This window comes from Trachypithecus francoisi, unplaced genomic scaffold, assembly GCF_009764315.1.
Source record: "Trachypithecus francoisi isolate TF-2019V2 unplaced genomic scaffold, Tfra_2.0 Lachesis_group3, whole genome shotgun sequence".
NCBI lineage: Eukaryota > Metazoa > Chordata > Mammalia > Primates > Cercopithecidae > Trachypithecus > Trachypithecus francoisi.
In genome coordinates, this window is record NW_022681468.1 from 10559490 (window position 1) to 10586614 (window position 27125).

General features: G+C 48.3%; 1 protein-coding gene across 6 annotated transcripts in view; it reads right to left on the minus strand.

The window, feature by feature from the left end:
• LOC117071446 (B1 bradykinin receptor) overlaps positions 1-27125 on the minus strand; it is a 59084-nt gene that overhangs the window by 8303 nt on the left and 23656 nt on the right. For 2 of the 6 annotated variants that reach the window (XM_033191423.1, XM_033191421.1), the window contains 2 exons: positions 19412-19524; positions 12472-16201 (listed from right to left, as the gene is read on the minus strand). In XM_033191423.1, coding sequence (XP_033047314.1) covers positions 15100-16201; positions 19412-19485 — 1176 coding nt within the window. In that variant the 5' untranslated portion in view covers positions 19486-19524 and the 3' untranslated portion in view covers positions 12472-15099. Of the gene's footprint in view, positions 1-526; positions 1878-12471; positions 16202-19411; positions 19525-27125 lie in introns of those variants that run through there. The other 4 variants (XR_004432300.1, XM_033191422.1, XM_033191425.1 and 1 more) reach the window with 4 other exon arrangements.

Consider the following 27125-nt stretch of genomic DNA (forward strand, 5'->3'; position numbering starts at 1 on the left):
CCAATTTCAACAGCATGGTGATGATAAAGGTGTTGGAAATCTAGCCACAGATGTTAAAGACCGTCAGCACGGTCACATAATAAGATGCTACTTTCAAGCCACGAATAACCCAACCAGTTATTGGTCTTATGAAACCTTGTAAGCCATCCCAGAGAGACTAATTTAATTTTTATGATTCAGAATTTGCAGGCTGTAACTGGTCAGAGTCCATGCAAGCTCTGGTGGCTGTATTCAGCCCTGACATGTTTCACTTGATTTTGATAGAAGGAGTTACTGGAACCTTCCCAACAGTTCTAAAACCTTTCCCTCCTCCTCCTGTTCTGGAAAAGCAATTAAGACCCAAACTCGACATGAAATAATAGTCTCTTAAATTGATTTAGAGTTATTTTTAAAAAGTACCCTCACAGAAGCGGAACATTTTGCCAATAGGTAGGTGTGAAAGGAAGTTTTTTGTTTTTCTAAGAGACACAGATTTCCCCTTATATTGTACTCTTATAAAAGAGAAAAAAGGTGGTCATTTACTTACTCAGGCAGAAAAGGAAGGCGTTCACAACTTTAGTTGGGCTTTCAGATAGTGAGAGCTGCCTTTGGAGGTGTTTTCTCTTCTGGGAAGCTCTGTGGAAATGTGGTCGCTTTAAATTATATAACCTCCTCTCCAATGACGTCATTGTGGGGATTGCCGCAAAAATGAGTCTTTCGGGACTCACTCCAAGTGGATTTGGAAGGAAAAATCCACTCTCATTTCACTTTGCACTTTGGGGATGATGACAGATTATTCAGTTACCATCTCCTCTTTTACTTTGGTACCATCTGCAGAGGCCTGCAATCCTGCCCAGGACCTGTACATTGGCAAATATGCCCTAAAAACACGTTTTGGCATTGCCAACTTGCCCTAAGGCTCGCAAAGTGTCAGTGAACATTGAGAGACGGCTTTTGACCCCTTCACTGTTGGCTTCTGAATGTCTGGGGGCTCTGCAGCTGCTTTTGTGGGAGCCACATTGAATGGCCTCTTTTGAATTTTGGTCATGAAAGATACATTGCCAAGAATTCATCAGAGTGGACCCATTACACAGAGAGCTAGGAAAATGTTTGACTCATGCAATGTTCAGAGTTGAGTAAGACCAGATACACTTTTTCCTAATCCTCCTTGGAGGCTCTGAAATTATGTTGGCATGGGTCGAGTTGAACTACTCAAGACCTCATGTTTCAGACAGTAAGATATTTTTGGCTTTCTTTGAGAATCAGGTGGCAAGATTCTCCAACTGAAGGCCCCTTACCTGCCATCTTAAAAATTAAGATCTTCCCAGGCCACCCCCTACATGTAGGAGAACTCATTCATGCCAGAATTCAGGGCTTCGAGTCTGACTTCTGGAAAGGTGACTCTCTAAATGTTTGGAGCAGAAGGTGTTACCTCGGTCTTCAGAATCTTGACTTTTCCTTGTGTTCCCTTTTTCTGCTAGTGACATCTCTGTGGGAGCCAACTGTACTTCAAGTTTTCCTGCTATTTTCTCCTGTTGCTGAAGACCTTAAAATTGTCAAAGTAGGTGGAACAAATAGTATTCTGAGGCTCAGTAGTGGATGTACATTTCAGGGAAGAAGCTGGAATTTGCCTTAGAAGATGGTTCCTTCCTATCAGGAGAGAGACCTCCTGGGTGGGATTTGTAATAAAAAAAAAAAAGGTCAACATCGTTCTGGGGATAGATCTGAACCAGAGGAAGGCTCCAAATCTTAGCCTTTCCTGTTACTTAGTAACATAGGTAGGGGTCTCTCTAGCCTGTGGCTGGCTTATGCTCCCTTCAATATGAGTTTAGACTATAATGTTTCTGAGAAGCATTTATTCTTAGGAGATGTCTCCCCGTTTATTCACCCAGGAGCACACATAAGGCCAGCTCTGCCACGAAGAGCACATGAAGGTCTGATCTCTGCTTTGCCTCTCGCTGGAAGACAGGCCATGAAGAGAGCTGGCCTGAGTGAGCTGGACTTCGGAGATGCATCTGGCCGCCTTGCCAAGGTGGTGGGCTCAGGGGAGCAGAGGGTCTCCTATTGTCTCCAGAGCTAAGGGAGTGGGGCTGAGGGTAGGGGGAGGGGACCCCAAATCTGTGAAAGAAAAGCAGGTCCCTACAGCGTGGCAGAAGACAGTGGGGGGCTAAGAAGTGGGAAGGCATTGAGGATCCTGTGCTGAGGCTTCGCTTGCCTTTTCTTTTTTTTTTGAGACAGAGTTTCACTCTTGATGCCCAGGCTGGAGTGCAATGGGGCGATGTCAGCTCACTGCAACCTCTGCCTCCTGGGTTCAAGCGATTCTCCTGCCTCAGCCTCCCAACTAGCTGGGATCATAGGCTCGCACCACTACACCCAGCTAATTTTGTATTTTTAGTAGAGACGGGGTTTCTCCATGTTGGTCAGGCTGATCTTGAACTTCCGACCTCAGGTGATCTGCCCGCCTCAGCCTCCCAAAGTGCTGGGATTACAGGTGTGAGCCACTGTGCCTGGCTGACGCTTCCCTTTTCTGAATTCAGTTGTTTGTAATTCCCACAGCCTCCTTAAGGTTTGGTTAAACCTTACAGTCTGATGTGCACTGTGCTTGATGAAGTCCCCTGGGTACTTGGGTGAAGAGGTGGCCACAGAGGATAAAGGGCTGCCTCTGGAAATAGAGGACAGGCCAACCTTCCCTGGGGTGTCCTTAATGCCAGTGAGGAGACACTTCAGGCAGGCTGGACTCCCTGTAGTATGCATCGGCTTGGACCATACTGGATGTGTATTCAAAGGAAGGTGAGCTCTGGAGTTTGAGGCTCCTGGGGACATGCAGTCCCAGTGCCCACTGTGACATCAAGGGCCCCTTTCCAGTTCTCTAGTCAATCAGTCCTGGAGTTTTTTTCTCCTTTACTTTTCTAGTCATATCCAGCAGGTTCTTCAAAATGAAAGATTCTGGTACATGTCACCCAGCACACCTCTACAAATAGCACCCAGATGCTAAGCCTCTCCAGGGTTCATTCTTAGTCCTTACAACATCTGATGTCTCCAGTGTTCTCCCAATTGTAGATGTAGGACAGAAAGCCACAGCTGGGCAGAATTCTTGCCAGGATGAAATGCAGCACCCTCACTATGGTCTGGCTCGTGTCCTTTCACCCCTGACCCCAAGGCTGTTGGCTGTCACACCTTTCTTCCCATCGCAGGGTTTAGAAACTCATGCAACGTACGTACAAGTCTGCAACAAAGGGCTGTAAACCAATCTCCCGGCTTTCCGATTCCTTTCCTTCAGTCTATCCTTCTGCTGGATTAATATTCTGGAAACACCTGCATTTTGTCAGGTCACAGAACAATGACCCAACCCCTTGGAATTCACGAGTTCCCCCATAGTCTTGCTGTAACATCCAGAGCCACCCTCCACGCTGAGTGACTGACTCATGTGCTCCGAATGCGTCCTGCTTGTGAGCATTTGCTGAAAATGACCTCACCCTCCTTGCTCTGTTCAGTGCTCATCCATCACTTAAGTACTGGTGTAATCCTCTGCTCTTCTGTAAGCATAGTGTCTGAGTGCTTTCCCCTTTATTCTACAAACATGTATGGAGCACCCACTGGGTACCAGGCAAATGCCACCCTAGAAAAGTATGTGTGTCTGGCACATAGGAAGCAGGGAATGGACGGGGTGAACAGAGGGGGTCAAAGTGTAAGGGGGGCGTAAGCAGAAAATCACAAATGTACACTTAGCAAAGCACAAACACTTGGAGATCTACAGGATGACAGTGTGGACATGAGCATGTCCTGGGCATTCAGGCAGCTCCAGGTGCTGCCTTGGCCTGGCAGCCAGCCCTGAAGTGAAGGGTCCTGGGTGCTGGCTCTGGGGTGGGAAGGTGCCCACTTAGCAGATAAAGCTCCACTGGGCCAGGGGTTCTATGGGCTAGGAAAGTTAAAAAAAAAAATCCATATGAAACTCCCTGCCCTTGTGTGGACCTGCATTGGAAGATGAAGGCCTTCTCGCCCGGGCAGAGCAGGGGATCTCCAGACCTTACTCCTTAGGGAGCCTCGAGAATCCCAGGAGTGCACACGCACTCAGAAGGGGCTTGTACCAGGACAATCAACTGCATTTCTCTGTCTCCTAAAGCCGAAGCTAGGCCATGTCAAGTCTCTTCTCAGACTCCTCTGTTGCTGTCTCAGGCCCAGGAAAACACACAGACCTGACATCGGCAAAGCTGCACATTCGCAGACCCAGCTGCCTCCCAGAGCACATGCGCAGACCCCGCTGTCTCCCAGAGCACATGCGCAGACCCCACTGTCTCCCAGAGCACATGCGCAGACCCGGCTGTCTCCCAGAGCACATGCGCAGACCCAGCTGCTTCCCAGAGCACCCGTCTCATGGTGCCTGGGTGCACTGGCTTTCTGGAGCTGTGTTTTTTTTTTTGTTTGTTTTTGACACAAGGTCTCACTATGTCGCCTAGGCTGGTCTCAAATTCCTGGGAGCCCAATCCATCCTCCCTTCTCGGCCTTCCAAAATGCTGGGATTACAGGCACTCCCCACTACGCCCAACCTTTCCTCTCTCTGTTTTGGATGTGTCACCTTCTCTCCCACCTCAGGACCTTTGCACGGCCCGTTCCTCTGCATGGAGCACCTTGCCATTGAGAACCCCATGCTTGCTCCCCCAGGTCCTTCTGGTCCTCACCAATCCCCCCTTGTCAGAGAGCCCTTTCCTGAAATAACCTCTCCTCCTCTTGGCCTGCTAGGCTGCTCTTTACAGCCCTATCACCACCTGCTCCACCAGGCAAGGGATTTGTCTCTTTTGATTAGGTTCATCTTCCCAACTCCTACAACAGGGCTGATATGTAGCAGATGCTTAAATATTTGCTGAGTATATTCATAACCATATGTATTATAAATAAATATATAATAGCAATAGCTTGTCTTATGTCAACATACATGTCCCAAACCCCTTGTGAGGACCAGGCCCTGTGTGGGCATGGGGGGTGCAGAGATGAACACAGCCCACTCCCTGCCCACTTAAGGAACTCTTGGCATGGCTGAGGACAAGGACAAGCTGACATCCAGTGACAACATGTTGTAGAAAGCAGAGTGGCAATGAAGCTCTGAGGCTGTGTCCGAGTGTGAGGTTTGAAAAAAATGAGTTCTGCTCGAGGTGGAGTGGGATAGGTAATTTATGTGTCGTGCTGACTGGGCCATAGGGTGCCCAGACATTTGGTTAAACATGGTTTCTGGGGGTGTCCGTGAGTGAGTTTAACCTTCACAGGTTAATTCGAATGATTAATGTTGGAATTGGTAGACGGAGTAAGGCAGATTGTCTTCCCCAACATGGTGGGTGGCATCCAACCTGTCGGAGGCCTGAATACAACCAAAAGGAGCAGCAAGGGAGAATTGGTTCTCTCTGCCTGGCTGTTTTCAAGCTGAGACATCTGTCTTCTCCCACCTTCTCACTGGCCGTCCTGGGTCTCTGGCCTTCACACTCCCACTGGAACTACATTACTGGTCCTCCTGGGTCTCCAACTTGCAGATAGCAGATGGTGGGATTTCTCAGCCTCCATAATTGCATAAACCAATTCCTTATAACAAATCTATCTATGTTTATCTATTTTCTGTTGGTTGTGTTTCTCTAGAGAACCTTGACTATTACGCAGAGTTGGGGAAGAATTTGTGGCAGAGGATTATATAAACTGGGTTTTCAGGGCTGAATAGGAGTTTGGAAGGCAAGCAAGCTGAGAAAACCATCGCAGGTGTGTATTGTAACACACACATGTTCATAAGCCTTTGTGGAAGGCTCACTTGGAACTTGGAGTCAGAAAGCCTGGGTTCAAGCTCCACATCCCAATTACTCATTCTATCCATGAATATCCCATATCCCCTACCCTCCAGCAGGCCCTGTGCAGCTCTTGGTTTGGTTCAGGGAAGAGAACTGAGTGATAGTTTCAGCCCAGAGTAAGGGTGCTTTGAGAGAGCAGGTGCAGAAAGTTTTGTCGCTCACAGAAGCAATTTCCATTTCCCTGTACTTGGAGTTTTATAGCTCTAACTACATGATCTATTCTAAAGATAAATGCTCACAGCAGGTGGAGTCCACCTGCAGGGCTTCCAGAAGAGGGCCGGGGTGGCGGTCCTGGAATGCTCTGGTCCTACCTGCTTCTGAGAGTTGTTGTTAGGATCAAATAACTGTGTGGGAAATGTCAGTATCGTGCTGTATAGATGTTCCTAGGATAAGATGAATATGTACATGTTGATCCATCTTTTCTCAGTTTTATGATCTTTCTCTCTTAATCTGGCAGCAAGTGCCATATGGAAAATCTCTTACATCATTTTTCAGTCAGCCTAGATGCCTAATTAACCCATGTGTACAGCAAAGAATGGAGGCATGGAATAAGATGTTTTCCTTAGAAACCAGTATTTCCTTTATGATGTTTAAAGAGATGGAATTGGATTATAGAGTTGATGCTGTGAACATTTATCTTTCATATAAATCATGTTGGTCCCCATGATGGAGATGCAAAACTCTGGGTCCGGGGAAACTGAAATTTCTTCTGTAAGCTGCAGAACTCTGAGTATAGGGGAACTGAAATGCTGAAGATAATCATAACTTTTCTTGAAGACTTGGGGTCATTCTTGACTGTCCCAGCCCTCATGGGGCCTACAGACTTGGGATAGAGACAGACTAACAGAGAAACCTGTACAGGATTGTGATTGTGAGTTCTGTGAAGAAACAGAACAGGATCCAGTGGTCTTCAAAACAGAAAGGCATGAGGCTCTGTACAGCAGTTTCCCCTTAGGCATGGGGAAAACATTCCAAGACCCCCAGTGGATGCCTGAAACTGCAGATGGTACCAAACCTTATAACACTATGCTTTTTGCTATACAGTAATTGTGGGTAGCTTATGCAGCATGGGTACATTGGACAAAGCGATGACTCATGTCCCAGGTGGAACAAAGCAGGATGGGGCGAGGTTTCATCACACTACTCAGAATGGTGTATAATTTAAAATGTATTAATTGTTTATTTCTGGAATTTTCTATTTAATATTTTCAGACCTGTATTGGCCACAGGTAGTTGAAACCATGGATAAGGGAGGGGACTACTGTACTTAGAGAGGTCAGGGGGACACTGAGCAAATCTCATTGCAAAAGCAAGTCCCTGGTCCTTAAGGTCTGATTTGGAAGTCTGGGCAGGCAGGTGTATGGTGTGGAGCTGCCTCAGCAGGGTTGACACCCTAGCTCCATCACTGCTGAGAAGGTGAATCTGGACCATTTTCAATTCCACCTTCCGGAGCCTCGGTCTGTAAAATGGAGCACATTGCAGAGTTTGGGAATCGCATGGGATAACGTGGTGATGCAACTGGCCTTTGGTAGACACCCCACAGTAACTGTTCCTGATTTTATCATTTTACTGTTGCACAAGACAATGGTAGTGTCATTACAGGGAGGGCCCACACACGCTGTGCTCTGTCTTGGCCAGAATTGAGGAGATGAGACAGACACTCATTGCTCGCCGGCTGAGTGGACTACAAAGAGTGACTCAGCATAAAGGGAGGCATCCAGAGAGTCTCAGAACCCTGTCTTTGGCCATCTTTCAGGGTTGTCTACAAATAGCCTCCCACCTGGGTGGAGTTGGTGGCTGGGCTGTCTGGCAGCTGGGAGCTGGGCCATGAGGCTATTTATTTATTTATTTATTTAAATCCTGGTCTGAGACTCCTTGAATTGGTCTGCCTTTTGGTTCTGGGGAAGGAAGAAAGAATCAGCAGATCACAGGTCCCAGGTTCGCAGGGATGGGCGTTTACACTCAGCACCTCGGACCCATGATTCACTCTCTGGGGGCTCGGGCTGGCCCGCAACATAGGAAAGGCCTCAGTATCTTCCATTTGAAAAAAAATTCTCTACAGTTCAGTAAGATTGCATTTCCTATTATTTCTTAGGAAATCTGTGCTAACAAGTATCTCTAACCCTAAAAAGATCCGAGAAAAACATCCAGTGTGCTCTCTCATTGTTGAGAGAAGGCGTCTGCAGGTACCTTAATGGGAAACTTGATGGTGAGCATGTGCTCAAAAAGACTAAACACCTGAATCCATTTGCTCAGGCTGCCATACAAAGTATCAAAATCTAAGTGGCCTAAACAACGAACATTCGTCCTCTCACAGTTCTGGAGGCCAAGAAGTTCAAAATCAAGGTGCTGGCAGTGTTGGTTCCTCCTGGAAGGCTCTGAAGGAGAAGCCGCTCCTTGCGTCTTCCTCACTTCTGGTGATTCTGGGCAATCCTTCACATTTTTTGGCTTGTGGAAGCATTGCTCCGGTCTCTGCCTCTATCTTCTCACGGCCTTCTCTCTGTGTCTCTGTGTGTTTTTCTCTTCTTCTTATAAGGACACCAGTTATTGGATTTAGGGGTCACCTTAGTCCAGTACAGGTTGGGTATCCCTTATCCAGAAATGCTTGGGACCAGAAGTTTTTGTGTTTTGGATTTTGAATGTTTTCAAATTTTGGAATATTTGCAGAATACATACCAGCTGACCATCCTTAATCCAGATATCCAAAATCTAAAATATTCCCATCACATGTCCTTTGAGCATTATGTCAGTGCTCAAAAAGTTATGGATTTGGGGGCATTTGTGATTTCAGATTTTTGGATTAGGAATGCTCAACCTGTGTAACCTCATCTTAATTTAACTACTTCTACAAAGACCCTATTCCCAAATAAGGTCATATTTGAAGTTCCATGTGGACATGAGTTGGGGTGGAGGGATACTCCTCAACTCATCACAACATCTTTATCAGACTGAATCTTCACAATACTTGGATCTTCATTTAATAGACGAGAAAAAAAGACACTCAGAGAAATTCACTGACCTTGTTCAAATTCCCACAGCTGGGAAGCGGCAGAGGTGAGATGTGAACCAGGAACCTGCCTCCAAGCCCCTGTACCATTGGTGCTGGGGCCTTCATAAACTATAGAGGACAGCATCAACATCACATAAGGCAGTCCTTGGAGACTACTGGTCTACATGCCAGAAGTCTGTTAGAGTCATGACTTATTATCTCTCCATTTGACAGATGAGCAAACTAAGACCAAAGGTGGTGGGAGGGAAGATGAGTAAAGTGACTTGCTGAGATGACACAAGTGGCATGGTAGGGAACCCATGGCCTGGTCCCCAAAGTTCTCCCCCAGCAATTAAACATTCTAGCTCAGTGTAAGGAGGTAAAAGGAGCCAGACACAAAAGGCACGTGTTGTAGGCTGTACAGAGACAGCATCCTACAACATGTGCCTGGCTTCTTTCATAACAGGTAAATCTAGAGACAGGAAGATTAGTGGTTGCCCAAAGCCATGAGGAAGGAAGAATGGGATGTGACTGCTAATGAATATGCGATTTCTTTGGGGGATGATGAAAGTGTTCTGGAATTAGATAGTAGTGATGGTTGCATGAATCAGTTGTTAAGTAAAAGCTGAAGTGGGTGAACTGTATGGCATGTGAGTTACATCCATCAGCCTCTGGGAAGGAGATCTGCAGGAAGCAAGTATGCACAAGGCTTACGAGATGCAAAGCTTTTATTGCGGCAGAAATAGCCCAAGCCCTGGCTCATAAGCTCCTCATGCAAGAAGGCACTTCGAGGACTTTTCCTGTGACAGAATTTTCATCCTCCGTTTGTCAAGGCATGAACACCCCAAGAACAGAGAGAGCTTCCAGAGCATCCCCCTTAAGAACTGCGTGGCCTTGGCAAGTTACTTCCCTCTCTGGGCCTCAGTTTCCATACCATGAACCAGTGATCATGCAAACTCTCAGAGTGGTTGTGAGCATGAAATATTTTGATGGAGTCCCTTTGACCTAGGACTGTTTTGCCTCAGCCAACAAAACAAAATAAAATAAAAAACTAAACCAGAATAAAACTCTCACGAACAAACGATTAAACTTTCAGCCATTGCTATTGCCAAACCATGACCTCTGTTGCTCATCCCTGCTCCCCACCCGCATCCTTGGTAAAGGATCAGAGCTACGTAAGGGTCTGGAAGTGGGTAACAAGGAGATAATGCAGCACATGACTGGGGTCTACAAAATGGAGACTCCCCACTCTGAGTCATGAAGGCTGTGCTCAAGAGGCTCCAGCACTAGCATGAATTCCGTGAGGTCATCTGGTGTCCAGTTTGCATCTCTGCATCCTGTTCTCACCCCTCTCTGGCCAGGGAAGCCTCAGGAGCTAGGCCCCTTGCTTGGTCCCAAAAGCCCGCCTGGGCTTCTTTCCATTGCACCAGCTTGCTGGAGCCAGGGAGGGTCAGGAGTTGAGGGGCTGCTTCTGTTGCCTGGCTGATGAGGCTCTCCCAGCACCCCCCCCCCTTTTTTTGCCTGCTAAGAGCCCTGCTCAGGTTTCCAGGCATGTGGTTTCCCCTGGATTGCAGACTCCCTTGAGTAATGCAGGCATCTGTGAACAAAATTCCCTGGATGAGTGAGCTCCCTTAGGCACTTGTGGACAACTTTCTCCAACCTCAGGGCACTTAGTGAGGGGTTGCAGCCTGGGTGGGAAGAATGGGCACTGGAGGCAGAATGAAATATCTTCTGGGATATCTCTAGGTTCTTACGTCCAAATGGGTGGAGGATAGAGAATGAGCCGGGAGCAGAGAAAGGGAGACATAGAGATAAGACAGGGGCCAGATCATGAAGGGTCTTGCAAGCCATGTTACAGCTGTAGCATCTTATCGCAAGAGGGGTGGGACACTACAGAAGGGTTTCCCTTGGAGGATGCCCCCATCACACTCACTGCCAACATCATCATCATCATCATCATCAAAGCTAGTACATGTTCAGTGCCAACTATGTACCAGGCACTGTGCTAGATGCTTTCATACATTAATCCTGTTAACAATTTTATGAGGTAGATACCATTATTATCCCCATTTTACAGATGAGGAAATGTTGACTCAGAAAGGATAACTGAGGTACCCAAGACTACACATCAAATAAGAGCCCAAGGCTGAACCACAAGTGGAATCCAGGTCTACCTAATCCCAAAGTCTTGGCTCCTGAACACAGTTCTCTATGTTTATAGCCTCCTCATGAATGTATTTGCATTCTTAAAAGACCACGTTGGCTACAGAGTGGAGAATAAGAATTGGGAGATGGTAGAGGTTAGGATTGGAGGCACCCATGACAGACGATGGTTGGACATAGAAAGAAACATAGATTTAAGAAACACTTAGTGAGTAGAATCTAAAAGAGGTGCTGATCCCATTACTGGGTATATACCCAAAGGAATATAAATCATTCTATCATAAATACACATGCACATGAATGTTCATTGCAGCACTATTCACAATGGCAAAGGCATGGAATCAACCTAAATGCCCATCAGTTGTAGACTGGATAAAGAAAATGTGGTACATGTACAACCATGGAATACTATGCAGCCATAAAAAAGAACGAGATCATGTCCTCTGCAGGAACATGGATGGAGCTGGAGCCCATTATCCTTAGCGAACTAACCCAGAAACAGAAAACCAAATACCACATGTTCTCATTTACAAGTGGGAGCTAAATGATGGGAACACATGAACACAAAGAAGGGAACAACAGACACTGGGGCCTAGTGGAGGGTGGAGGTTGGGAAGAGAGAGAGGAGCAGGAAAAATAACTAATGGATATTAGGCTTAATGCTTGGGTGATGAAGTAATCTGTACAACAAACCCCCATGACCCAAGTTTACCTATGTAACAAACCTGCACTTGTACCCCTGAACTCAAAATAAAAGTTAAAAAAAAAGTAAAAGAGGTGCTGACCCACTAGATGGAAGGCATGAAGGAGAGAGTACACTGAATGATGAGCCCCAGGTTTCTGGCATGGATGGATGGATGTGTGGATGGACGAGGGGCATTTATGGAGACAGACTAGACAAGTTTTGTTTAATAAATGAGTGAAGGAATGAATACATGAATAATGAAGGGATCCCAAAGTGGAATGGATAATGAGTTCCTCATCACTGGGAGTATGAAACAAGTGGCTTTCATCAGGATATTGTAGAGGATACTCCTGATTTGAAGGGAAAGTCAAGTGGTAGGCACTCAGTAAGTCTATACTGCAGGAATAAATGATTGAATCGCTGCTGTGCCTATGATTCTGGGGCCTCATGAGAGTCTCACATGCACCTGGTGGGAACTTGGTAATGAGTTACTCCTGCAGAAATGTAAGATGGAAGGAAATATTCAAGCACTGTTAATATTTTTTTTACATCTTCTTTCTTAAATTTCTACTGGTTGATTATATTTTAGAATGCACATCTTCATACATATTAATAAGTATACATATTGGGTATGCATAATCAATTCTTTTTTTCCTATAGGAATATACAATCCCAGAAGCTTGGAGACCACTGATCTACATGCCAGAAGCCTGTTAACAGGTTGAGCAGAAATAAATAGCACCCCTTCCCAAAGGCTTCTGAGTGTGCAAGGCAGTGTCCCAGGGACCAAACTCAGAGGTTTTGGGAGTTGTAACAAATGCTAGAGCTATGCAAAAACCTCATCCATTTATTATGCAGTACAGAAAAGACACATGTTTACATGATTCATCCATTTTCTCATTCGGATGTGAAATGCTTCCTGTTTACAACATAACAGCTCTTTGAGTCTTTCACAGGGGAGATGTTCTTTATCAGGGCATCTACACCATGCACAGGGCAGCTCTTCTCCCGCAGACTCAGTTGCCCCTCAGACCAGGTGTGGATCCCCACATGGCCATTGGGATAGAGCTCTGCTTCTAAGAGAGTCTCAGACCATCCACGTGCTCTGCTGATGAATGACTGCCCTGTGTGACAAAACACAGCCTCTTTTTTTTTTTTTTTTCATTCATCATGTATGGCACAGTTTGACTTCATTCTAATACTAAATGGTTTTTACTTCTTCTTTCACCTGTTTTCTTTCTCCAGGTATTTATTGGGGCAGAGGGGTGTGGGTGGTGGGAAGAAAGAGTGGGTTGAGGGTAAGGAGGGAATCATTTTTTAACACTTTTGCTTTAAAATTCAGAGTTGAATTGGTCAGGATTTATGGGCTCTTTGCCATGTAAATTTTTCTCATTCTCCAGGTTCTAACCCTCCAGGTTCTTTCCCTCCAGGTTCTAGCCTGTCTAGGTTCTAGCCCACCAGGTTCTAGCCTGCCAGGTTCTAGCCCGCCAGGTTCTAGCCTGCCAGGTTCTAGTCCGCCAGGTTCTAGCCCTTCAGGTTCTAGCCCTCCAGATTCTAGCTTTCCAGATTCTAGCCCTCCAGGTTCTAGCTTTCCAGGTTCTAGCCCTTCTACATTCTAGCCCACCAGGTTCTAGCCCTTCTAGGTTCAAGCCCACCAGGTTCTAACCCTCCAGATCCTAGCTCTCCAGATTCTAGCCCTCCAGATTCCAGCCCTTCAGGTTCTAGCCCTTCAGGTTCTAGCTCTCCAGGTTCCAGCTGTCTAGATTCCAGCTCTCCAGGTTCTAGCCCTCCAGTTTCTAGCTCTCCGGGTTTTAGCTTCTCTAGGTTCTAGCCTCTCTAGGTTCTAGTCTTCCAGGTTCTTTCCCTCCAGGTTCTAGCTCTCCAGGTTATAGCCTTTCCAGATTTTAGCTTCTTTAGGTTCTAGCCCCTCTAGGTTCTAGCCTCTCCAGGTTCTAGCCCTCCAGGTTCTAGTTCTCCAGGTTCTAGCTCTCCAACCAGCTAATAAATATTCATGTATCAAGTGAATGAGTGCTGCCCTGGCACTCCTGATGGTGAATGCCATTGCCATTCCTACTCACACTCTTCTAGGGCTTGTACTGGGATACCTTCCAATAAACCATTGATTGACAGGAACAATCCCTTGGTTGCTGAGAGAGGAACAGTCCCTGAGCAGGCCTGCACTCTCCCCCTCCCCAGGTACCGGTTGGCGGTGGGAGTCTCAGCACTGTGATCCTCTGGGCAAGACCGATTAGAAATTTCTTCCTCTGCCTCATCACAAATCAAACTTTGAAGACATGGCCTTCTCCCCAAATGCTCATGTGTGTGTGGCAGTCGGGGGCTCAGGGTGGTGGGGAGGACAGGTGGAAGGGAGCCAATGAGCACCTACTGTGTGCCAGACACTGGTACTTCACACTGCCACCGGCTCCCAATACTGATTCTGCTCCACGGAGCTATTTCTAGACCTCAGTGTCTTTTCCTTATAGTAAACATATCCCAGTTACATGTGCATAATAATGCCTCACATGTACATAGCACCCTTTGCTTTTCAAAGTACTTTTATACCTGTTACTGCCTTTAATCCTCACAACGACTTCATGTTACAGAAGAGGGAACTGAGGCAGGGACAGGTGGTTGTGCAATAGTTATTGGTTGAGCTGGAACCTTGGGCTCCCCCCTTCTGCTCTCCATATCACCCACAGCACCCTGCTCAACCATCTCATCGAACAACTTTCTGGTGGTGGCAGTGCCCAGTCATTCCCAGTCGAGTCTTTGAATTCCTTCAAGATGGAGATGGCTCCTTCTCTTTCTTCCCTCTTGCCTCCAGTGCTCAATATTGCTTATACAGCAAGTGCTCAATATGTGCTTATTGGATTCTTCTTTGGCACAGACCACCTTGTCCATCAGTGAAGGGTGCCACAGAATCCTGGTCTCCAGGTTCTTATCAGCGACCCCTCAGGGCTTAACCTTCATTAATGTAAGAAATTGTCCTCCAAAGTTCTAGCTGAATGGATTAAAGAAACCCAGGGCAACAATTCACTTGTGCACTCAGCCCTTGCACCAAAGCTGGATGGCGGTTCTGCTGGAGATCCAAGTTGTCTTGCTGGGGCAGGGAGGGACACCATGTGGGAGGGAAGCTCAGTCACTCCTGTCCCTGTCCCCAGGCCCCCTCCACTCCTGGGAAGGAGCAGGCTGGCTCAGGTGTGGCGGCAAATAAGAACAGTAATGCTGTCGTGTTTATGGAGTCCTAGGCTGTGCATGAGTTCACCCCATCCTCACAGCCATGCTCCCTGCAAAATTGGGCAGGGCAGGAATTATTCTCCTGTGTTTTACTGGAGACACCAACTCATTTCCCAAGGTCATGCATAGATGTCCCCTTGGCATTCCTGGGTCCATGCTGAAAAGCAACTGTCCCTCAATCCTTAACACAAATTCACAGCAGCCCTGCTGGCGTGTGCTCACTGTCTGCTCCCCGCCCAGTCCTGCAGTTTGTGAATCTGGCGTTCCACCGAGATGGAGGTCCGCAGTGTGCCCATGGAGTTCTCCATCTGAATGGGTTCTGACCTACAGCCCCCTTTCTGGCACACTCCCTGGTACACCTCCCAAGACTTCTTTCGGAAGCGCTTGCCCACAATCACGTACACCAGTGGGTTGAGGCAGCTGTTGCTGTAGGCCATGAAGGAGGCGATCTGCGTGATTACATCGATGATGTGCTCGTCCTGGCAGCTGGAGAGGATGCCGAGGCGATGCAACGTGTCCAGGAAGGTGCTGACCTGGAAGGGCAGCCAGCAGATGACGAAAAGCAGCAACACAACCAGGACCAGCACCGTGGCCCTCCTCTCTGTCTGGATCTCCTTGAACTTCTGCATCTCATTGTTCCGCAGCACCTGCATGATCTGCATCGTGCAGAAAGTGATGACGCTCAGGGGCAGCAGGAAGCCCACGACATTCAGGAGCGTGTTGGTGAACACTTCCCAGACGAGGGATGGGTAGCTGATGACGCAAGCAGTGACATTGTGGCCCTCGTCGCTGTACTCCTTCATGGTCCGGAACACCAGCATGGGTGAGCTCAGGAGCAGTGTGCATGCCCAGATCACCAAGCTGTAGAGCTTGGCCCAGCGCACGCCGCGCATCCGGCCCATGGACATGGTTTTCACCAGGGCCAGGTAGCGGTCGATGCTCACCAGCATCAGGAAACAGATGCTGCTGTACAGGTTCATGGAGATAATGGCATTCACCACGCGGCAGAGCGTCTCCCCAAAGAGCCAGTCGAAGTTGTTGGAGATGGTGATGGCCCAGAAGGGCAACCCGCAGGCCAGGATCAGGTCTGCTGCGGCCAGGTTCCCCAGGTAGATCTCTGCCACCGTGCAGCTGCTCTTGTGCAGGCAGAAGACGCTGAGGACAAAGATGTTCTCTAGGGTGGCCAGCACGAACAGCACCCAGAGGAAGGGGGCCTGGATGGTGTTGAGCCAGCTCAGCCACTCTATTTGGGGGCATTTGCTCTGGGCAAAGGTCCCGTTAAGAGTTGGCAATTGCAAGGTGACATTGAGCATGTCGGCGCTGAAAGAAAGTAGAAAAGAGGCTGTTACACCTCAGGGTCACAAAGGAAGGACGAAAACTGGTGCAGAAAGAGGCAGGGGTTAAAGACAACCAGCCAGGATGTGGAGAAGTCGAAGTGGAGCTCAGGCTGCTTTCTGTGGCCAGCGCTTTGGCGCACCTGACTCCCCTGGGTCTTACAGAGCCCCCTCTGATCCTTGGATCTAAATGGGGCCTCATGTTCTTCATCTCAAGGCTCCACTGGGATATTTCCTTGGCCAGCATCCATCAACAGCACTAACAATCTCAAGTCTTGGATCCTTGACCTCCTTGAAGCTTCTGTGATGGGAGGATTCACATTCCTTCCTTATCATCCGGGCCCCTCCCAAGGGAGTTGGTCACCTTTCAGCCTCTCAAAGTCCCGTGGTGGGTGAGTTAATTCATTAAAAGAGAAAAATGATATCATGCCAGACCTGGAGATTCCAGTCTGGCTTGGAGACCATGGCCAGGCTATCTGCTTAGTTCCTGTCTTCTTGGAAGGTCTGGGGTGGCATCATATTTCTGTATCTTCTATCAGCAAAGCACTGAAGAGGATAGGAGGATGCAGATTATGAGGGAGGGTGGGGACTTTGGAGCCAGATAGTCCTACTGGGTTCACATCCTGGCTGCCTTACTTATAAGCTGTGTGATATTGGGTAAGTTAACGTCCTTGAACCACAATGACCTCACCTGTAAAATGGGAATTTAAAAATCTCCCTCTCAGGGTTGTGATGGGGATCTGAGACAATGTACAAAATGCCCCAAGCACTGCACTTGGCTCAGTAAACATTAGTAATTAACTATTCTTGCAAACCTATTAAAATAACCAGTGGTAAACTCCAACACCACCGTTTGTTGGTGACCTCATCTTTAACCTACTGGCTCCTCTTTCATTCTTAGGCGAGACTCACAGACTACAGGGCAGGTACCTTTCTAGACTTGTTGCTGTAAATCATTTCTACCTTCAGCAGAGGCATGGGGCTTGGACAGACCTGGGTTCCAATCCTAGCTGTGTGATCTTGGGCAAACTGCTTGACCTCTCTGGGCTTCTATTTTGCCTTCTTTGGAGTGGGGTATTGCTCTCATCCTGACTCGCTTTGCATTTCTTTTTACATGGTTGTTGCAAGATTCAAGTCAAAGAGTGGATGTGAAGACACACTTAAAAGTCCAAAGCACAACCCAGAGGGCAAGACTCACTGGGCATTTTCCCAGCGCCCTGTGGTGTGGGTGAGAGAAGGAAAAGGTGCTCTTTCTGGGAGGTGCATTGCTAGACAGGCTCATGGAGGAAGAGCTGAGCTACAAGTCGTGAGGAGATACTGATCATCACCTCTGGGATTTCCCAGGAAAATTCCCTTTGCTTCTAGGAGCAGCTGGCTGGCATCCTGGAGCCAGACTGGGGGACCCGCAAAGCAATGCTTTTAACCTTCCAATGTTTTTTGAGCATCTGCTCTGTGCTGAGCTCTGCCTTGAGTGCAAAAACACAGAGAGGATACCACCTGGTTCCTGCCCTGCCTGACTCCTGACAACTGGGGCCCAGAGTGTGGAGGGTGCCCTGGAGGGAGCAGGAGGGGTGTGGGACACAGACTTGGGGTAGGCGCAGGTGGGTAAGGTTGGAGGTGACTCTAGAGCTGAGTCTTGAGGATAAGAAGCATCTCGACAGGGCATAAGAAGGAGGACAAGCAGACCAGGCAGGGGGAACAGCCTGAGCAGAGGCACAGAACTGGGGAAGCCGTTGGTATGTTCTGGAAAGTGACACTAGATGTTGGACAAGAGAGGTGAGAAGTAGCAAGAGGCTGAGTGAGGGAGTAAGCATGGTCTTCACTGGGTGCTAAGGAAGTGAGGCTTTGCCCCTGAGTCTTCAGGGACTACAGTGTTGGTATAAGAAGTATGCTCTGAAAAGATCCCTGTGGTGCCTGGTGACTTTCATATGACTTTCAAATTACTTGATATTCTTCCTTTCAAAAGGAGGAATCTGCTTCCTCTTCTCCTGGATGTGGGCTGGACTTCTTACCAAAGGTGGCGGGGATGGTGTGTGATTTCTGAGGCTAGGTCATAACATGCTTTGCAGCTTCTTCCTTGGCCTCTTGCATTGCTTACTTGGAAGGATGTGAGCCGCCATGTGAGGATACTCAAGCAGCCACAGAGCAGGGAATCAACTTGCCACCTTGAAAGTGGATCCTCTGGCCCCAGTTAAGCTTTCAGTGGATCCTGGTTTCCCAGCCTTTTAGTCTTCCAACCAAGGCCCCAGACATCTTGGAACAGAGAAAAACTGTCTCTACTGGGCTCTGAATTCTTGAGCCATGAAAACTTGCAGTCTCCTTTCCAGAGTCCTCTGAAGGTAAGACCTGGGTAGTCCCCTTGGTCCAAGCCTCAACTGTAACTACAGAAAACCCATTTTCTCCATACCCCTGGCTTGGGGAATCAATCATCTCTCATGGGCTAACTCACTAGAGACCAAAGTATAGCACCAGATGCTGCTTATTAATTTCTCAGCAAGACAATTGATAGCCAAGGGGATGGATCCTGGCCCATCCCTGGCTCTGAGAAGCCATAGGATCGTCAGAAAGACACCTGGTGAGTGCGGAATTGGAAACTATAGGTCCAGTGCACTGTGGCCTCAGCTGAGATGGCCATCTGCTCACTTTCATCATAGGCCACACCTGCCACAAGACGGAGAGGTTGGAGTGGACCCCTCAGCCTTGTTTCTTGTACATGCTGCCTCCCAGAACAGATCTCCCTATCCTCTGTTTCTACTCTGGCTCAGGTCTCCCTCCCCCTCCCCTTAAATTCTCTCTTTAGAGTGTTCTGATTTTCCACCAGATGTCAGCCATATGTTGGAGATATTTTGTCTCCAAGGCAACCTGGCACATTGCTGTCTGATCTGCTGGGCATTGACTTCAATGTTTAACTCTCTTACCTTTACTTCCAAGTTCCTCTGGGATAGATCACTTATGACAACCAGAAATGTGTCCTTCTCCTCCCAAAGCCCCTCTTCCTCTAGTTCCACAGAACATTCCCTCTGCTCCTGACAGGCCTACAGGGACTTGGACACTTGAGAGGTTTTGTCTTTGGGCTTTAACATCACTAATTCCTTCAACTGTTGTCCAGGGCATGAGGGTTGAGCTTTCCAGGGAGTTCTCCAGGGTGTCTGCCCCTCACCCCTAACTAGTGAACTGAGGAATCCCCTTGACTCACCTGAAAGAGGCCGTGGTGGGCATGGAGTCCTCACGAACAGACAGAAACATTGGTGTCTTCCAGGGAGAGAACATTTGGACTCAGAGTGGGATGTGTGCGAGGCCACACCTGGGCTGAACAGAGAAGAAAAGATGGTTAGATGGCACAGGGGCTGGGGACTGCAAAATACATGCATTCTCCAGCAGGGAGGAGAAGTGGAGACTGCTGAGTCCCTGACTCAATGTACATTTGTGAAGTGCTCCCACACAGCGGTGCTAGGGACACAATGGCGAGGAGCTGACAGTCTACTGGAGAAGACTGATTGGAGAAGCTGATTGCTCACTTAATAACTGCAAACTGACCTAAGTACAGTGAAATCAAGCAAAAGATTCTGTGACTGCATAGAACACGGGGTCCCAAAACCGCCTGCGAGGGCGAGTGGATATTGCTGATAACACTGAGGGTGAGCAGAACTAAGCAGGGTGGAAGGATGAGGATACAGGAGGATATCTCAGTCAGGAAGGCACTTGGTGTGAATGTGGATTAGGCCCTGGCCTCTGCTCAGGGAGTCGGGATTGCAGTGGGTAGAGTGGAAGCAGGGCCCAGTTAGCCCATTAACTTAGGCCTGGGCTGATGGAGGCTGAGAAGCTGGATTCCAGGGGAGTTTAGAGGGTATGCCTGACATGGCTAGTGCTCGATTGGACATGGATGGGGTGAGGACAGGGGCGAGGCAGGTTTCGTGGCTTCTATCTCCTGCAAAAGCTGATTTAGAGGAGAAAGGTCATGTGTTTAGACTGGAAGCTGTTAGAGGGGAGGTTTTTTGAAGAATTCTAGGTGGATGGGGATGGGAATGGCTGTTGGGTCCAGCAGGATCTGGAGCTCAGAGGAGGGGTCTGGACTGGAGCACTGTGATGGAGACAGGGTCTTGAGGGACTTTGAGCCTAATGAGGGAGACAGACACAGCTGAGTATTTCCAGTCCCTTGGGCTGGTTACCAATACAAGGTGCTGTCAAGTTCTCAGCCCAGGGCCTCCTCTGTGCCCTGGTTGAAAGGGCCTTTTTTCCACAAGGGGCTTCCATTGATGACCCCTGTCTCTATCCCTCTTCAAGTTTCCACCCCACTCCCATCCAGAGAGCGAGGCATGGGCTCTGTGCTTGCCTCAGAGAGGAGGAAATGAGGCATAGACGGGTGGGGGTGACTTGTCTCAGTCCCATGGCTAGAGGTGGGGCTTAACCCCCTCTCTTTCCATTCCAGACTTCACACTCTCTCCAGGATACTAAGTGACCCCTGTCTAGGAAGGCTGTGGAAAGCTGTGGTCTATGCATGTGCAAGTGTGTGAGTGCATGTGTGTGTGTGCATATGTGCATGTGTGTGTGTGTGTGTGCATGAATGTAGCCACAGATCTGCCACATCTCGGTTTTCAACCACTCTGCAACACCTGGCACCTGGGTTTCCAGAAGCCCAGCTCCCCTAATTCAGTTGGGCGGTGGAGATCAGAGAATATTCAGTTCAGGGAATTCAAACACATTAAAACAAAAAGCTGAGTTGGTAAACAGGAAATGAAGTGGGAGGTAATTAACACCCGGAAAAGGTTTGCACGAACCCCTAAGCAGAGCTGGGATCAGGGTTTGGAACTTGCAAAGGATGCAATGAGCAGCACTGTCCTTCTGATTCTTCAAAGCAGGGAGTTTGCAGAGGAAAGGAAGACCTAGGAGTTTTCCTCTCTGAGAGGCCCTCTTGGGCTCATGGAGAGAAAACTCAACGGTTGTGAGAGGTCATGTGTTTGAAGCACTAATTTTTTTTTTTTTTTTTTTGAGACAGAGTCTCGCTCTGTCACCCAGGCTGGAGTGCAATGGCATAATCTCGGCTCACTGCAACCTCTGCCTCCCGGGTTCAAGTGATTCTCCTGTCTCAGCCTCCTGAGTAGCTGGGATCACAGATTCCTGCCACCACGCCTGGCTAATTTTTGTATTTTTAGTAGAGATGAGGTTTTTCCATGTTGACCAGGTTGGTCTCGAACTCCTGACCTCAAACGATCCACCCGCCTCAGCCTCCCAAAGTGCTGGGATTACAGACGTGAACCACCATACCCAGCCTAAAGCATTCATTTGTAAAAGCATTTAACAAATTATTATGTCCTGGTGATTCAGAGGAGAAGAATGAAGACTAAACTTCCCTGTCCTCCTGGGGCTCACTCAAGCTGAAATGTCCAGCTGAGAGGCCTCAGCCTGCATGTACGGCTTCCATTTCTACATGACAGTGACTGCCGCACAGATAACTCAGGTCCTCACAGGTTGGTCATGGGGGATGTGTCCAGCGTTTCCTCGCTGACCTCCGTTAATGGGTCTGTTGTGCATCTACCTGGCTGAGTGTCCCCAGATCTGGCCACATCAGCCCAGCTGGATCCTAATTGCTTGCTAGTGGCTGTAAACATTGCTTTCATTTTCAAAACAAAGTTGAGAGCTTTCCTTCTCAACTTTCTCCTGAAGTCCAGAGGGCAGGCGGGTTAAGGAACTGGGAGAATTTGGGAGTCTTAAGTCGACCGAGCTGTTTTCTCCATCTGCTCTAGAAGCATGCCGTGGGTGAGGATCCCTGTCAGGGAGCTGCTGTGTCCTGCTCCAGGTCACCTCCTGGCTTCTCCTCTGTGACCCCTGCCTTGGGAGCCCCTACGGGTACCATGGGGCTCTTTGCCTTCTGGCTTCTCTTTGGGTTTGGCCAGTGGGAGCCCCAGCAGGAGCCTGAGGGAGGATGAGAAGGAGGATGGAGTGTTGTTGGCTCCTCTCTTGGGGGCCTTTATGCTGGCCTGGCCTGGAGCAGAGTTCACTGCTTTTATCAGGGGTCTGATTGGGAGAGAGGGAGGGAGGGTGCTAAGGCTTTGTCGCACCAGCACTGAGGCACCCAGGGTGCTGCCTGCTCCTCACAGAACCCCAATATGCTACCTACACCACTGTAAAGAAATGCTTCATTAACATCCTCTTCCTATTACCCAGTTGGAATGTGCCCTCTCTTTTTTTACTGAGACCCTGATGAACGCATCCTGGGAATATAAAGTCAGGCAGGGAGGGGGTGCTCCAGGTGGGCCGCTGTCTGTGGGATTTCCATCTCTCTGGACCACAGTCTCCTTGTCTACAGAGCTGGGAGGGTGGACTCGTGGCCCTCACAGACGCTGACCCTCAGAGCTGGGGACAGGTGATGACTCTGCTGCTGGGTTTTTCCCCTGATTTTTAAAACAGACACCTTAGAGGGAACATCCAACATTCTGATTCACTCATTCTCTCTCTCCCTCAGAATTCTGTCCAAGAAGACTTACTGTAAAAACACTTTCTTCGTTTACTCATACAGACACTGTGGGCTTGGCGCTGTCAGGAATCAATTCCACTCGAGCCTTGGAGACCGCCTGTTTTGGTTTCCCCGGAATCCACACCTTAGGGCTTTTGAAGCAGTGGCCTCCGCGAAATACATACTGTCACTGTCTCAGGGGCCAAGTGTGCCTCATGTGGGGCCCCCAACCTTGTAGCCAATGATGAGATTCAGGGTACGCTACCCCAAAATGTGGCAGCTTCGCATGTTGAATATATTAAGTGGAAAGAATCCAAGACACAGTAGGTACAGGAAGGACTCTGTGATTGTTCCCTGAAGCAGGTCACCAGACTCCACACCCAGAGGAAAGGGGCACCCTCCCCTCCGAGCACTGGGGATAGAGAGGAGCCCCAACAGGCCTTGCTGTTTCCTTACTTCTCTACACTTCGCTCCTGCCTCCTGGTCCTACCACATCCCATGATTCTCCACTCTTCATCACATCTAATGGAAACACTCAGGCCAGGCACAGTGGTTCATGCCTGTGACCCCAGCACTTCAGGAGGCTGAGGCAGGTGGATCGCTTGAGCCCAGGAGTAGACCAGCCTGGCCAACACAGCAAGATTGAGTCTACAAAAAGTACAAAAAAATTAGGTGGGTGTGGTGGCGCACACCTGTAGTCCTAGTCCTAACTACCTGGGAGGCTGAGGTGGGAAGATCACTTGAGCCCAGGGTGATCGAGGCTGCAGTGAGCCATATCTCACCACTGCACTCCAGCCTGGGCGGTAGAGTGAGACTCCGTCTCAAAAAAATAAAAAGGCACTCAGGCTTAATCACTTCGTTTCCTTATGAAGGTTCCCATGTCACATTAAACTTACATTACATTCATTTGTTCACTTTTCTCTTGTTAATCTGTTTTTTGTTTCAGGGCCCCCAACCAAGAACTCAGAAGTGGAGAAGGAAAAGATAGTTTTCCTCCTGATGTCAACTTGTGTCCCGTATTTTGTGACTGCATGTTAGAGCTGGGAAGCATTTCCCAGCAAGGGAAGTAGTTTGGCTGGCAAATAACCTGGAATCATTTAGTCATTCCTCCTGATTAGGCCAACAAGAAAGTCTCAGCGTGGTGTCCGTGCATCTTCAACACCTTTCTATATGCGTAATCTCCCCTTTTGACACACCGAACAGGCTCAGAGCCTTGGCTGGACCCCGAATCTACCCAGGCTTTAATAGCATTGTTTACATTCTATTGCTTTTACTTTTTACAGTTATCATCTTTCTTTTATGATACATGATACTCATTTTCCATTTAAATTGGTGCTATGAAGTTACAGTTCAAAAGTAAGTCACTACTAAAGAAATAGTTGTACCAGTGACGTGGATATGGCAAAAACTGTGAACGTGAATGTAAATGGCTAAGTGTGGGAAACCCAGCCTGGAAATCTCTAGCTGGAAACGTGCGTTATGGACGGGAAGCCAGCCTGGCCGTTAGGCCGATGGGCTCTGGAAGCTGACTGTGAATTGAGTCCTCCTCTCTAGGGCTCGTTATTTAACCTCATTGCACCTCATTTTTTTCAACTCTACAATGGGGATTGGTATTTTAAACAGCCCCGTCTCCTAGGGCTGCTGTGGAGAGTAGACGAGTCCGTGTGTGTCAGACGCATGGAGCACGTGGTCAATGTGTTCGAGAACGTAAGCTGTTCTTCCTGCACCAGCCCAGGAGGCCGGTCTGTTTTAGCTACATCAGGGGCTGTAGGGTGTCAGGGATTCCCTTCCACCTGGCCAGCTCTCCTGCTCACAGGCCAGCTGAGGTTTTCAGTCATTCATTACACAGCTGGATGGAGAGATGGGGGGTGTTGCTGGGACCCCACCAGTCTGTCCATCCAGGAGAGCTCTTGAGACAGCTGGGCTCTGTCCTTAGTCAGAGGGCGGCTGTTCTCCCTCTGCCTCCTTATCTCCTATCTGCTCTCAGTGGCAGCTGAGCGCATGGTGTGCGTGCATGCGTGCATAAAGTGTGTGTGCGTCTGTCCCACCACATTCGCTGTACTCCGAGAGGACGACCCTGCCTTGCTCATCTTCCCACCCCGCACGGTGCCTGTGGCTGAGTTTTGCACATCTTAAACTCTTGAACAACATTTGCTGTGTAAATAAGTGAAATCCCTCAGACCACCCAGCAAGTCGATGTCAAGGCCAGAGCTAGAAAGAAACAAGATCTCCTGAATCCTTTCCCTGACACCTCCCCAGAATAAATGTTTTCCTCTAAAAGCTGATTGACGTGATTACTGAGTCTGGATGCTGTTTACAGACAGTCACGAAGGTAAGCCTCAGGCTACAGCAGGCAGGGGGTGGCGGAAGGGGGCGGTGGCGCCTCATAAACCATATCAGTCTCAACAGCAGGAGCTGTGTGGCCCTCAGGAGGGTTTCCAAGAGTCCCTTTTCTTTTCTTCCCTGAAAAGAAGGCCAGTGCTGTCTGTAGGGGGAGGACGGGGTTCTGGGAAGTAACTTCCATTCTCAGAACTCCCAAAGAGAACTGAGTCAGAAGATTTGATTCAATCCCAGACATATACATGTGGGTCCTTCCAGCATTTGGACACTTTATGGGCCTGGAATGTTCTGGAAACATTTTTAGGGGGACATGGGGGAGCCTGGAGAAGCAGAGCCCCTCATCCATCCTGCTTTCTGCAGGGGAGGAGGAGGCCTGCCAGCCTGGCTTTGCTCGCCCTTGGAGACCTTGGAGCTTATTTTGTTCTCGGTCTACTTTCCCTGTTCGCCGTGGTTCAATTTTTCTGCTCAGTGTGTTTTGTTTCTTTCCCCACATTGGGTTTTCAGTTTTAATAAACAAGCAATTTCATCTGACATCCCGACACCACTCATTCCTCTTAAAAAAAATAACATCTCTCTCTTAAAAAAAAAAAAAAAGAGAGAAAAGATAACTAGGCTGAGTGCAGTGGCTCACGCCTGTAATCCCAGCACTTTGGGAGGCCGAGGTGGGTGGATCACCTGAGGTCAGGAGTTCAAGACCAGCCTGGCCAACATGGTGAAACCCCACCTCTACAAAAATACAAAAATTAGCTGAGCATGATGGCGGGTGCCTATAATCCCAGCTACTTGGGGGGCTGAGGCAGGAGAATCACTTGAACCGGGAGGCAGAGGTTGCAGTGAGCTGAGATCCCACCATTGCACTCCAACCTAGGTGACGGAGTGAGACTCCATCTCAAAACAAAAACAAAAACATAAAAACCCAAAACTACAGCACAGAGCATTTAAAACTAATATTAAGCCCTGTCTCTACTAAAAATACAAAAATTATCTGGGCGTGGTGGTAGGTGCCTATAATCCCAGCTACTCGGGGGGCTCAGCGGAGAGAATTGCTAAAACCCCGGAGGCGGAGCTTGCAATGAGCTGAGATTGCACTGCTGCACTCCAGCCTGGGCGACAGAGCAAGACTCCATCTCAAAAAACAAAACAAAACAAAAAAAACCCTACATAAAAGAGCATTTAAAACTAATAGGAAAATCTGCTGGAGTTCCATCCCTGGACACAGCTGCTTATGTATGTCACATGCAGCCGTATTCTGTCGCTGTGGTTTTACATGAAACCTCCTATCACGGGAATGTTTCTGTGTTGCTCCATCATGGCTGTAGTAATGACGCCTTCAAAAAAAGGCATGGCATTTGTTTATTTTTGTTTATTAAACCATTCTTTTATTCCAAACCTTTTTTATTTTATTTTATTTTATTTCATAGTGCTGCAGCCATGTTGCTATACTCCCTGATCTCCAAGGACCTCTTCTACAATCCCCGCTAGGACCCTTTGCTGGGGCTGCCCCCGGCCCAGGTGCCCTGCCTGATTCTGCTCTGTCACTAACCCTCCGTGGCCTCCTGTAGGTGCTCTGCTGCGGTGAGTCTGTGGGTCCGCCTGGCTGGACAACAGGCCCCGGTTATTCCATTTCATGCTAATCTCAGTATTGCTGTGAAGCAGTTTGTCTGTGTGGTGACAGCCCACAGCCAGCTGGCTTTCACTAAGGAAGCTTGTCTTCGACTCCCTGCATGGGCCTCATTCAGTCAGTTGAAAGGACTTCAGAGCAGATCTGAGATTTCCTGGAAGAAGAAGAAATTCAGCTTGCGGGCAGGAGCTTCGGTCCAAGGCTGAGTGTTCTGGCATGCCCTTCTGGGCAGCTTTCCCAAGGGACTTCTGACTTGCCTAGTCATCCCTACAATCACATAAGCCAATTCCTTGCAATACATCTTTTAATCTGTGTCTCCAATTGGTTCTGTTTCTCTGACTGATATCCTCCTGCAAGCAGGAGGCTCTCTTCCACCACTACCCACCTCCTGCTTCTATAACATTTATTATAGGGCACAGCTATAAGAGTTGCTTGTGTTGTTATTTCATTTCTCTGTCAAGTGCCTGACACATAATAGGTGTTTAATAAATGGTT